This window comes from Hemitrygon akajei, chromosome 24 (assembly GCF_048418815.1).
Source record: "Hemitrygon akajei chromosome 24, sHemAka1.3, whole genome shotgun sequence".
Taxonomy (NCBI): Eukaryota; Metazoa; Chordata; class Chondrichthyes; order Myliobatiformes; family Dasyatidae; genus Hemitrygon; species Hemitrygon akajei.
Window position 1 is genome coordinate 17,767,525 of NC_133147.1, and position 14,175 is coordinate 17,781,699.

Sequence of the window (14,175 nt, forward strand, 5' to 3'; positions counted from 1 at the left end):
GAGGAGTGCAAGTGAAAGTAATGTCACAGGTACATAGAGTGGTAAAAAAGGCATTTGGCTCATTGGCTTTCATCAACCAGGCCACTGAGTAAACAAGTTGGAAAGTTATGTTGCAGTTAATTAAGATGTTAGATAGGCCACACTTGGAGTATGTGTGCAGCTTTGGTCACCCTGCTATGCAAATGATGTTATTAAACAGAATGAGTGCAGGAAAAATACTACCAGGACATTGCCAGGACTTGAGGGACCTGAGATACAAGAAGAAGACTGGGACTTAATTCCCTGCAATGTAGGTGATTGGGGTGTGACCTGATAGAGGTACACGCTACCATGAGGGTTAAGGCACATTGTCTTATTGCCTAGGGAAGGTATGCTAAAACCAGAGGGCAAAGGTTTGAGGTCAGAGGTGAGACATTTTGAAGGGACATCAAGGGTAGCTTCATTAAAATGGCAGCGCATATTAGGAATGAGCTGTCAGAAATGGTGGTTGAGGCAGGAAATTGCCAATATTTAAAAGCCATCTAGTTAACTACATGAACAGGAGAAGTTTGGGAATCTGCAGGCCACACACAGGTAGATGAGACTAACACTGGACCACACAATTGGCATGGGTGAGTTGAAAACTTTGAAGTTTAAAGTGCATTTATTGTCAAAGTATGTACATGTTATACACCCTTCAGATTCGTCTCCTTACAGGCAGCCACAAAGCAAAGAAACCCATAAGAACCCATTTTAAAAAATCCACTGTGTAGAGAAAAATAGCAAATCATGCTTTCAATAAATGCAAGCAAATAGCATTCAGAACTGAAGTCCACCAAAGCGAGTCCGTCCACAGACCCTCAGTTCAGTGAACGTCGTGGAGCAGCAAGCTGAACAGGCCCATCCCTCCCCTAGTGTCCCGACATCCTGAACCTTTTCAGTCTGGCCCGGTGCTTAAATCATCGTCTAAGCATTGGGTTCAGTTGTTGCAAAGTGCTCTGGGACCTGGACCCAGGCACGTTGATTCAGTCTGTATCCAACCTTTCCAGTTTGGCCCGGTGCTTAAATCATTGTCCAAACATCTGGTTCGATAGTTGCATTAAATGGCCTGTTTCCACATTGGATGTCTCTATGACTGTATAATTCACGTAAATAATGTGGTAATCTTTAAAATGTGGTCGGGAAAATTCTTGTTTATTTCAACTAAAATGATAGAATGTGCATGTTTTACAGATATAAAGAGCACATAACCATTACTAATTGTACACTATACTGTTTTGCTGATTAGTCTTCAAGTCTTCATGTTCCATTTAATTGGCTAAAGATGGTGCCAAGTTGCGATCTCCATTGAGGTCACTGTTCAGTTTTAGTTTTTTGGGTTCGTAAGGACAGTTTTGGGGACACAGGAGAGTTAGGACTTGTGATTTGGGTTTTAGGAACAGGGATGTGGGGATATTAGAGGACTAAAATCTTCAGTCTCTGCTCTGTGTTCGAACATCAGCGACGCAAACGTGGGACATCTGCAAACTGGGCCAGGATGTCCAGCCGACAGACTAGCGTGGATAAGTTGTCAAGGAGTTATTGGCAAGCTTTGGAGTCTGGGTACCAAGTGGGCCAGAGATGTGACGTCCTATATCCTCCTGGGTTTGTAAATCATTGTGATCGGAGTTTGGGGCTGGTATGTGGTGATTGGCGGCATTCCTGGGTCAACGCTAAGGATCAAGACCCTAGAGTTGAATCGGAAGTCTGGAAGTCGAGGCCCACTGGCCGAATTCCCAGGTCTGCGAACCTCTGCGAAGGCCCAATATCTGCATGTCCATGCCCAAGTCTGAATCCTGCTCCGTTGGAGGCTGAAAAATATGGACTGTCTTGGGATTAGAGGTCTGTGTACGAGTGTAGGTGTGAAGGAGCAACGGGGCTTGTTTTGCTGTTTTGTTGCTTGTGTTCTGGTTTCGAACGGCGAGCATTGTGACCTCACTATATTGGCGCTGGAATCTGTGGCGACACTTGTCCCCCCCCCCCCCCCCGGCCCCCCAGTATGCGCTTCGACGTGTTGGTTGACAGTAGAAATAATGCAGTTCTCTGCATGTTTTGATGTACACATGATAAATAATCTTGAATCTTAATATCACAAGAAATTAGATTGTGCAAATGTGTATCTTCTTTTTGCCTGACATGTTAATATTTCCTTAGACAAATTAGGGGCTTCAGTGGTTCAATATTTTTACAATTAAGTGTTTCGTTCTTGCATTGCAGGCTCGAGAGAATCAACCTTTCTCAGCCTGGTGATAATGATGTACGAATCAAAATGTTAGCAGCGCCCATTAATCCATCGGACATTAACATGATGCAAGGTAATAAACTGTAATTTGTTTGAGTCGTAGAGTTATACAGAACAGAAATTGTCCTTCCAGCTCACAGTCATCCATGCTAGCAATATCTATCTGAGCTAATTCCATTGGCCTGCCTTTGGCCCATATCCCTTTAAACCTTTTATAACCTGTCTAATTGTCTTTAAAATGTTATACCGTAGATGTCGGATTATAAGCCGCTACTTTTTTCCCACATTTTGAACAGCTTTGAACTCTGCGGCCTTTAATACGGTGCGGCTAATGCATTATTTTTTTCATGCCGCCAAAAACATTTTGCCTCGTAACAGTAGACCAATAAAATTGATGAGTAGTTCACAGAGGTCCAATGAAATTGTACGATAAATCAAGCGCACTTTCACAATTAAATTATTGTAAATCAGTCATTTGTACTCACCCTCATCAACATGGAAAACACTCGAAGAAAAGCATTGTGCTGCCTTTATGGCAGTTATTTAGTTTATAATATTTTCGCTTAGTAATTCATTTGTTAGTTAAAGTTAGAAGTGTTTTAACTGTATTTGTTTTCTGTACTACATCGCGGGATGCTATGACGTCACACCCGGTTTCGCCGCGTCTTGTGGGATACCGGTTTGCGATAAACGGGAAGGAGGGGGGGAGCGGCATTACGCGAGCGGCTTTGGATCTGAGCGAACGCTGCTTTTAAGTTAAAGGCGATCAATAACTTTTCCTGGTAGGCAGCAGTATATATATTTTTTACCAGTCATTAGGAGATATTGGAATGTTGTTCAGTAAAAAAGTATACACAACGTATATTTAAAAGTAGCCGCGTTACAGGCACGGTTAGAAAAAAAGCATTTGCAATATGTATTTGTTTATGTTACCATATGGATTTAATTAAAAGTTAAAAAATCCTCACGTGTAATATCTTTCTGTGTAAATATCTCATATTACAACGTGGGACACCTGCGGCCGAAAATCCGGTGCGGCCTAAAATCCGGTGCGGCCTGTACAAGTAAAAAATTGATTTTCTTTCTAAAATTAGAGCCAGCGGCTTTTAATCAGGTGCGCTCTGTAGTCCGGAATCTACGGTAATTACACTGGCCTTTATCCCTTTATCTGACAACATTTGGAAAATGGATTCCTAATCAGTCCCCATTATTGACATGACCATCCCCGTCTCTCCATAAATAAATAGACACTATCTGAGTAATACACACACCGTACTGGAGGAATTCAGCAGGTCAGGCAGCATCTATGGATGGGAATAAACGGTCAATGTTTAGGGCCAAGACCCTTCATCAGGACTGGGAAGAAGGCAGAGTAAGAAGGAGGAAGGAGTACAAGGTGGTAGGTGATAGGTGGAACTGGGAGAGGGAAAGGGAAGGGGGTGAAGAGCTGGGAAGTTGATTGGTGGAAGAGATAAAGAGCTGGAGAAGGGGGAATCTGATAGAAGTAGGACAGAAAACCATGGAAGAAAGAGAGGTAGGAGGAGCACCAGAGGGAGGTGATGGCCAGGTAAGAAGAGAAGGTGTGGGAAGGAAACAAGAATGGGGAATTACAAAGGAGAGGACGGGTGTCAAATACTGAAAGTTTGAGAAATTGATGTTTGTGCCATCAGGTTGGAGACTACCCAGATGGAATATAAGTTGTTGTTCCTCCAACCTGAGTGTGGTCTTTATCATGGCTGCCATGGACTGATGTGTCAGAATGCGAACGGGAAGTAGAACTGAAATGGGTGGCCACTGGGAAATCCAGCTTTTTGTGGCGGATAGAGTGAAGGTGCTCGACGAAGCACTCTCCCAATCTACATCAGGTCTCACCGATATACAGGAGGCCACACCGGGAACACCAGATACAGTAGATAACCCCCCCGCAAAGTGCCTCAGGTGAAGTGACACTAGCACACATCAGACTCAAACCCAGATCTTGAGTGTTGTGTGGCAATAGCCATGTTATTCTACAGTGCAGAAATTTTTGGAACTTCTCCACCCACCATGGTATGGTTTATGATTCTGTTGAGAGCAGATTCTTTTTTATACCATGGACCAATATCACTAAGCAGGAGGTCCACGGACCCCAGGTTGGGAACAAGCTAGAGACTGTGATGAATCTTCTTTGCACCATATCATATTTCATCTAAAAGCAGAGACTGAATAAGATGGGTTGGTTTTATCGTGGAGTGGCGCAGGCTGATAAGTTAACTAATGGAGGTATACAAAATTATTAGGGGCAGAAATAAGTAGGTTGTTGGATAAGTTGTCCAGTTTGGCACCATTGTGGGCTATTCTGTTATATGGAATTGTAATTAGACTGATTAATTTACTAACACAAGAAAGTCTGCAGATGCACTACACACAAAATGCTGGAGGAACTCAGCATGTCAGGCGGCATCTATGGAAAAGAGTAAACAGTCGACGTTTCAGATCAAGACCCTTCTTCAGGACTGAAAAGCAGAGGGGGAGACGTTAGAATAAAAAGGTGGGCGGAGGAGAAGGAGGATAGCTAGAAGGTGAAAGTTGAAGCCAGGGGGAGCTTAGAAAGATAAAGGGCTGGAGAAGAAGGAATCTGACAGGAGACGAGAGCGGACCATAGGCAAAAGGAAAGGAGAGGGGGCCCAGGGGACCTGATAGGCAGGTGAGAAGCGGTAAGAGGCCAGAATGGGGAATAGAAAAGGAGGGGATTTTTTTTCACTAGAAAGAGAAATCAATATTCATGCTATCAGGTTAGAGGCTATCCAGACGGAATATAAGGTGTGACTCCCCCATCCTGAGGGAGGCCTCATCTTGGCACAAGAGGAGGCCATGGATTGACATGTCGGAATGGGAATTGGAATTAAATGCTTAATTTGCTTATGGGTAGGTGGGTTTGATTATCATAGCGATGGTGTGTTGTCAATGTTTGAGAAGTTAAATTGCAATATTTTAAATCCCACTGTCTTCATTGGAAACAATAAGAAGTATATATCCATTCAATTCAAGTGTAATCATCATTCAACCCTGCATGAATACTCATGAATACATCCCAATGAGACAATATTACTCTGGGGCCAAGGTACAGAACACAGTACCAACAGTCACACACAGCACAAACACACATAGCATTGACAAGATAGCAAGCACGTATTGGTATCACAGCCACGCAATAATAAGAGTCTAAACTTGAGCCGTCAATCCACAGTTGACCACAATAGAGCTTGTCTTCTGCCGAGCGAACACTGGGGGCCAGCACCAACTCCAGCCTCGATGCACTGACTCTGACGCCTCTCTCTCCTTGAGTTGTAAACAGGTGACACCGTGGCTTGAGGCCTAGTCTTGGCATATACAATATAGAAGGACATGTAGGATATCATTAAATACAACCAAAATATAGATACTGTATACATACATATTATTTGAAAAATATTCTACATAGTTCCCTCACACTTTATATTTTTACAGGTACCTATGCTATTCTTCCTGATCTTCCAGCTGTCGGAGGCAATGAGGGTGTAGGACAAGTTCTAGAGACGGGCAGTAAAGTGACTAACCTGAAGCCAGGAGACTGGGTGATACCATCTGACACAGGGCTAGGTAAGTCTGTATATTTCATCCGCTTTGATTCAAAGATGAAATGAGCACCAGATTCTAATGGTATTCTGCCCTACAAAGGACTGTGAGAGCTGCTGAGGGTATCATAGGGGTCTCCTTACCACCCATTGGGGACATTTATCAAGAGTACTGTGTACACAGGACTCTTAGTATTATTAAGGATCCCACCCATCCATCCAGCGTCCTCTTTGACTTTCTACCATCAGGCAGGAGACTACAATGCATTAAGAACAAGAATGGTCAGGATGGGGAACAAGTTCTTCCCTCAGGCCATTAGACTAATGAACTCCCTGCTGCATTGCATTCACACTGTAACCAATCTCAACATTACATCCTGCTTTTTTTTTGTGTCCCAGAGCCTCAGCGACTACTTTTTTTTTCAAGTGGTTGTCTTGGAGGAAAGACTCTGCGAGTGGTCCCCCACGTCCTTCTCACAGCGCAGTGTTTTTCTTTACGAGGCCAAGTTGCGAGCTCGACACTCAGGCCTGGCATGGATGGAAAGCGTGTCCGGGAGCGGCCTGACTGGATTTGAACTTGGGAACCTTCGCTCCAGAGACCGGCACTGATGTCACTGCACCACCAGCTGGCTCTTTTATATTCTGGTCCTCTAAAATAAATGTTAACATCACATTTTCCTTCCTTACCACAGACTCAAACTGATAAGAGGCATAGATACAGTGAACAGCCAGCATCTTTGTCTCACTGTGGAAGACACTAGCAGTATGCCAGGAGTTGCAGGTGTCATAGGGAAGTGTGTGATGTTGTCAGTACTAGAGAGAAGATTCTTGGGAAACAAAGTCCTGAAGGTAGATAAATCAGGTGGACAAGGTGGTGTATACCCCAGGGATCTGAAAAAGGTGGCTGAAGAGATTGTGGAGGCACTAGTAATGATCTTTCTTTAATGTTTAATTAATTAGTAATGATTAATGTTAAATTAATTAGTAATGATCTTTCTAGAATCACTGGATTCTGAATGACTGGAAAATTGCAAATGTCACTCCACTCCAAGAAGGGAGAGAGGCAGAAGAAAGGAAACTCTAGGCCAGTTATTCTGACCTCAGTGGTTGGGAAGATGTTAGAGTTGAGCATCAAGGATGAGGTCTTGAGGTATTTGGAGGTATATCATAAAATAGGCTGTAGTCAGCATGGTTTCCTTAAGAGGAAATCTTGCCTGACAAATCCGTTGGAATTCTTTGAAGAAATAACAAGCAGGATAGACAAACAAGAATTGGTTGATGTTATGTACTTGAATTTTCAGAAGACCTTTGACAAGGTGACACACATAAGATAGATAGATAGATAGATAGATACTTTATTCATCCCCATGGGGAAATTCAACTTTTTTTTTCCAATGTCCCATACACTTGTTGTAGCAAAACTAATTACATACAATACTTAACTCAGTAAAAAAAATATGATATGCATCTAAATCACTATCTCAAAAAGCATTAATAATAGCTTTTAAAAAGTTCTTAAGTCCTGGCGGTTGAATTGTAAAGCCTAATGGCATTGGGGAGTATTGACCTCTTCATCCTGTCTGAGGAGCATTGCATCGATAGTAACCTGTCGCTGAAACTGCTTCTCTGTCTCTGGATGGTGCTATGTAGAGGATGTTCAGAGTTTTCCATAATTGACCGTAGCCTACTCAGCGCCCTTCGCTCAGCTACCGATGTTAAACTCTCCAGTACTTTGCCCACGACAGAGCCCGCCTTCCTTACCAGCTTATTAAGACGTGAGGCGACCCTCTTCTTAATGCTTCCTCCCCAACACGCCACCACAAAGAAGAGGGCGCTCTCCACAGCTGACCTATAGAACATCTTCAGCATCTCACTACAGACATTGAATGACGCCAACCTTCTAAGGAAGTACAGTCGACTCTGTGCCTTCCTGCACAAGGCATCTGTGTTGGCAGTCCAGTCTAGCTTCTCGTCTAACTGTACTCCCAGATACTTGTAGGTCTTAACCTGCTCCACACATTCTCCATTAATGATCACTGGCTGCTTAGCAAGCATGAGCCCGTGGTATTTCAGGGAAGATTCTAGCATGCATAAAGCAGTGGCAGATTGGCTGGAGGCAAAGAGTGGGAATAAAGGGAGCTGTTTTTGGTTGGCTGCCAGTGACTTGTGGTGCTTCACAGGGGTATGAGTTGGGACCAATTCTTTTTACATTATACATCAATGATTAGGGTGATGGAATTGATGGCTTTGTTGCAAAGTTTGCAGATGATATGAAGATAGGTGGGGGGGCAGGTAGTTTTGAGGAAGTGGAGAGGCTACAGAAGGACTTGGGTAGAGGTAGGTAGGCCTCTGTTAGTCTCGATAGACCATGGAATTGCGCCTTGGAAAGTTTCCCTAACCTCTTGGCTACGCGCCAACTCAGAAGACAGATTAGGAGAATGGGTAAGAAATGGCAGATGGAATACAGTGTTGGAAAGTGTATGGTTATGCACTTTGGTAGTAGAAATGTAAGGGTAAACTATTTTCTAAACAGAGAGAAAATACAAAAAACTGAGGTGGAAAGTGACTTGGGAGTCCTTGTGCAGGATTCCCTAAAGGTTAATTTGCAGTTTGAATCTGGTGAGGAAAAAAAATGCGATGTTAGCATTCACTTCAAGAGGACTAGAATATAAAAGTAAAGATGCAATGTTGAGACTTTATAAAATACAGGTGAGGCCTCACTTGGAGTATTGAGAGGCGAGGAAGTTAATATAGGCAGAGAAAATTGATTATATGGGAAAAAAATTGGGAAGGAGTATTAAAACAAACACAAGGGCGTCAATGGTTATGTATAAAGGAAGATGGTAGCTAGAGTATATGTGGGACCACTAGCGAGTGAGACTTGGGAATTAATAATGGAAAACAAGGAATTGGCAGATAAATTATTATTCTGTATTGTTTCTCATGACCTGGGATCCTTGGGTTCTTTCTACAGCAGATGCCTTCGTCCAGGTGACCCAGCCAGGGTTGATCAGACCCTGGCTTGTGTCCCAGCAGCAGCAGCATTAGTCCACGGGTCACACCTCTTGATCCATAGCCATCTGCAAGTTCACTCAGCAGCCTCTGTGACGGTCTTGATATCTCTTCCTTGCAGCCCCGGTAATTCAGCAAGCAGCCAGCAAAACCTCTACACCCCACCTCTAGAGGCTCACATTGTGCCTGTCTCTAGCACTGCTCTACCAGCTGCTGGCATTTGGCTTTTCGACGCTCAAATGCCTCCTCAATCCAGTCATCCCAAGGCACTGTCAGTTCTACCATGACCACCTACTTTGAGATTTCTGACAGAATGACCCTGTCAGGCCTCAGGGATGAAATAGAACAGTATGGTAGAACTTGTAATAATCACTATTTCAAGTGGCATGGTATTCGGAAAATTGATGGCGCTAAGGGCAGATGGTTGCTTGCTCCCATTGCCCTGCTCCAGCATCTTTGAAGTAAGCTGCTACAGAGACAGTGGAGCTATTGGTTAAAGTCTTTCTCCAATCAAATATCTCTGGGTTTTTTTTTTGAAGAAAACCCAGTCTTCCAATCCATGCTTGTAACCAGCAGATTAGGAACTCCTACAAGTTCATACATAAGCAATGAAGATACAAGAGACTGCACGTGAAATCAAGCCATGGACAAAGTACTGGAGAAACTCCAACAAATTTCATTTTGTACACACAAGCTATAAGTCATCCAAGAATGCTGGTTAGAAACTCTGGCCTAAAATATCCAAATATTTTTGTAGATTATTTACAATGAACACAAATTGTAATCAAAGAATAAATCTTCACTAGACATGGAGGGTCACCCATGCCAAACAGATCAAAGGGTAGTGGTCAAACTAAGAGTGGTCCACTGGTCCTCCAGCTTTGGGGGTTCAGCTCAGGGCTAGCAACACTGACTGGTCAAACAAAATTGTTACAGAAACAGCAATGAAGAAACCTTCAATATCTGTGTGTGACTGCGTGGACAGAGATGCAGGACCTTCATTGCTGCCCTAAAAGCCTGCAGTATAACAGGCAGTAAGTCAATAGAGATGGATTACATGGATAGAAAGAATGTTCATGGGAAATTGTATTTGGTATTCAATTGTAGCTAATATATTCTCTGTTAAATTGTTAGTTTTATTGATAACATTGTTTTAGAGACTTTTGATGTTATTTTAACAGGAACCTGGAGGATGGAAGCAGTTGGCAATATGAATGCTTTTATTAAAGTTCCAAATACCATACCTCTTCCATGTGCAGCAACTTTGAGTGTCAATCCATGTACCGCGTACAGAATGCTGTGCGACTTTGAATCTTTGAAGCCTGGTGCGTATCCCTGTTCAATTTTAAACCACTGGTGAATCTACTGATGTCTGATTGCCAAAACGGTTTACTTTAAAACATGAGAAAATCTGCAGGTGCTGGAAATCCAGAGCAACGCTCACAAAATGCTGGAGGAGCTCAGCAGATCAGGCAGCATCTATGGAAAAGGGTAAGCCATCCTGAGTAAGAGTTTCGGCCTGAACCATGAACTGTGCTCTTTTCCATAGATGCTGCCTGGCCCGCTGAGTTCCTCCAGCATGTTGTGTGCGTTGTTTTAAAAGTAGTGTAAGAAGTAATGGGGGTAATGGACATTTTAGTGGAAAGAATTCTGAAAGCCCTAAATTATGGTGCTGCCAAATCTTTGGTCTTCATATTGGGCTTTTTCTTGAGTAGTGGTAATGGACAAAATGGTGGTTATATTTGACCTGATTCTGACAAAAAGAATATACATTTACATGTTAAGAATTAAAATCTAAAATTATTGATCGGAAAAGATCTGAATCATTCTGTTGTTTTACAGGTGACTCTGTGATACAGAATGCAGCCAACAGTGGGGTGGGCCAAGCTGTAATTCAGATAGCCAAAGCTATGGGATTAAAGACCATTAATGTTATCAGAGATAGGTAAGTACTTGGTAAATCTGATGCTCATGAAAGAACTGAATTAATTGAATCAAATAAAAATGTAATCAGCAAGAACAGTCAATGTACTGCCATCTCACTAAGCTAGCCCCAAGCATTTCTATAACATTGAGTCCTGATTTTTGTATTTGTAAGAATCCTTGCATTGGAGACAGTTTCTGTTACCCCCCCCCCCCCCCAACCTCCAAAGTCCATTCATGTATCTGTGCCTCTGCACATGGAGAACATTTAATTTTATTCCTGCGATATCTTCTGGTTTTAAAATGGCAATGCTGAAGGCTAATGGCAACTTACTGGTGGTCCCCCAAAGTATGAAATACAACTAAATTATTCGGTAAGTGATCACTGCGAGCAATGAAGAGGTGTGCGAAGGCGCGGCTGTGAGTCGAGGGTGAAAGCATGCGGGTGAGAGATGAAGTCAAGGCATGTTCAAGTAGGAGTCGTCGGAGCAAGGTGGAGGCATATTTGAGATGGAGTTGGAGCGGAAGCGTGGCGGATTCGTGGGCCCATCCACCTAAACCAGGAGTGAGATTTGATCAACCTAAGCACCGGGCCAATTTGGAAAGAGGGGGTGGTGTAACTCTGTTAGTGAAAAGAGAAATCAAATCATTAGGAAAAAGGTGACATGGGGGTCAGAAAGTGTTGTATCTTTATGGATAGAGCTAAGAAACTGCAAGGGTAAAAAGACCCTAATGGGAGTTGTATACAGACCCCCAAACAGTAGTAAGGATGTGGTGTACAAATTATAATGGGAAATAGAAAATGCAGTATTACAATGCTCAATATGCAGGTAGATTGGTAAAATCAGGTTAATGCTGGATTCTAGGAGGGGGAGTTTCTTGAGTGCCTACTAGATGGCTTTTTAGAGCAGCTAGTGGTTGATTCCAGTAGGGCATCAGCTACTCTGGATTGGGTATTGTGCAATGAACCAGAATTGATTAGCGAGCTTAAGGTAGAAGAATCCTTAGTGGCAAGTGATCATAATATGATCGAATTTACCCTGAAATTTGAGAAGGAGAAGCTAAAGTCAGGTGCATCACTATTATAGTGGAGTAAAGGAAATTACAGAGGCATGTGAAAGGAGTTGGCCAGTAGTGATTGAAAAAGAACACTGGCAGGGTTGACACGGCAGAGCAGCAATGGCTGGAATTTCTGGAAGCCATTCAGAAGGGGCAGGATATATACAAGTCAAAGCCAACAGAAAGCAACTAAAAAGTCATTGAGAAGGTAAAGATGGAATACAAAAGTTAGCTGTTCACTAATATTAAAGAGGATACCAAAAGTTTCTTCAGATACATAAAATGTAAAAGAGGTGAGAGCAGATATCGGACTGCTGGAAAACAATGCTGAAGAGGTAGTAATGGGGGGGACAAGGAAATGGTGGATGAACTGAATAAATATTTTGCATCAGTCTTCACTATGGAAGACACTAGCAGTATGGTAGAAGATCCAGGTGTCAGAGGTCATGAAGTGTGTGAAGTTACCATTACTAGGGAGAAGGTCCTTGGGGAAACTGAAAGGTCTGAAGGTAGATAAGTCACCTGGACTAGATGGTGTACACCTCAGCGTTCTGAAAGAAGTGGCTGAAGAGATTGTGGAGGCATTAGTAATGACCTTTCAAGAATCACTAGATTCTAGAATGCTTCCAAAAGACTGGAAAATTGTTAATATCACTCCACTCTTCAAGAAGGGAGAGAGGCAGAAGAAAGGAAACTATACACCAGTTAGTCTGACCTCAGTGGTTGGGAAGATGTTGGAGATGATTATCAAGGATAAGGTCTCGGGATACTTGGAGGCACACAATAAAATAGGCTGTAGTCAGCATGGTTTCCTTGAGGGAAAATCTTGCCTGACAAATCTGTTGGAGTTCTTTGAAGAAACAACAGGTAGGATTGGCAAAGGAGAATCGGTTGATGTTATGTACTTGGATTTTCAGAAGGCATTTGACAAGGTGGTACCCAATAGGCTGCTATCAAGCTACGAGCCCGTGGTATTTCAGGAAAGATTCTAGCATGTATAAAACAGTGGCTGATTGGCAGGAGGCAATAAAGGGAGCCGTTTCTGGTTGGCTGTCATTGACCAGTGGTGTTCCACAGGGGTCTGAGTTGGTATCGATTCTTTTTACTTTGCATGTCAATGAATTGGATGATGGGATTGATGGCATTGTTTCAAAAATTGAAGATGATATGACGATAGGTGGGGGGCAGGTAGTTTTGAGGAAGTAGAGAAGCTACAGAAGGACTTTGATTAGGAGAATGGGCAAAGAAATAGCAGATGGAATACAGTGTTGGGAAGTGTATGGTCTTGCACATTGGTAGAAGAAATGAAAAGGTTGACTATTTTCTAAATGGAGAGAAGATACAAACAAAACTGAGGTGCAAAGGGACTTGGGAGTCCTTGTGCAAGATTCTCTAAAGATTAAATTGCAGGTTGAGTCTGTGGTAAGGAAGGCAAATGCAATGTTAGCATTCATTTTAAGAGGACTAGAATATAAAAGGAAGGATGTAATGTTGAGACTTTATAATATAAACACTGGTGAGGCCTCACTTGGAGTATTGTGTGAAGTTTTGGTCCCTTATCTTCAAAAGGAAATGCTGAGATTGGTGAGGGTTCGGAAGAGGTTCACAGAAGTGATTCCAGGATTGAAGGCTTGTCATATGAAGAGCATTTGATGGCTCTGGGCCTGTACTCAATGGAATTCAGAATAATGAGGGGTGACCTCATTGAAACCTATCAAATAACGAAAGGCCTTGATGAAGAGGATGTTTCCTATGGTGGGAGAGTCTTAAGTCTAGAGGGCACAGCCTCAGAAGAGAGGGATTTCCTTTTAGAACGGAGATGAGGAATTTCTCTAGCCAGAGCGTGGTGAATGTGTAGAATTCTTTGCCACAGGCAGCTGTGGAGGCCAAGTCTTTATGCGTATTTAAGGCAGAGGTTGATCGATTCTTGATTGGTCAGGGCATGAAGGGATACGAGGAGAAGGCAGGAGATTGGGGCTGAAAGGAAAATTGGATCAGCCATGATGAAATGGAGTAGATTTGATAGCCAAATGGCCTAATTCTGCTCCTTTATCTTATGATCTTATAATGAATGTACGTACTTTAAACTCATCCCTGCATTTTCTACCCTCAACGTTTCAAGTAAAAACTCTTGTAGGATTTGAATAACTTTAATTGTGGTATTCTTATTTAGCACTTGGCTATCAGCACTCCAAATTACTTTCCAATTTGAATTTATCTTTGTTTCTTTAGTTATTGTATCCTTTATGGCTTCACCAAAGTCACCTTATTTCAAGGGTTCTCAACCTGAGGTCCATAGACCACCGTTTATTGGTAAGGCTCCAT

At 42.6% G+C, this 14,175-nt stretch overlaps 1 protein-coding gene across 4 annotated transcripts in view; it reads left to right on the top strand.

Moving 5' to 3' along the window:
• The window catches only part of mecr (mitochondrial trans-2-enoyl-CoA reductase), a 47,379-nt gene that overhangs the window by 9,152 nt on the left and 24,052 nt on the right, over positions 1-14,175 (top strand). For all 4 annotated transcript variants that reach the window (XM_073028433.1, XM_073028434.1, XM_073028436.1 and 1 more), the window contains exons 2-5: positions 2,236-2,333; positions 5,750-5,881; positions 10,050-10,193; positions 10,711-10,813. In XM_073028433.1, the coding sequence (XP_072884534.1) occupies positions 2,236-2,333; positions 5,750-5,881; positions 10,050-10,193; positions 10,711-10,813 (477 nt within the window). The remainder of the gene's footprint in view (positions 1-2,235; positions 2,334-5,749; positions 5,882-10,049; positions 10,194-10,710; positions 10,814-14,175) is intronic.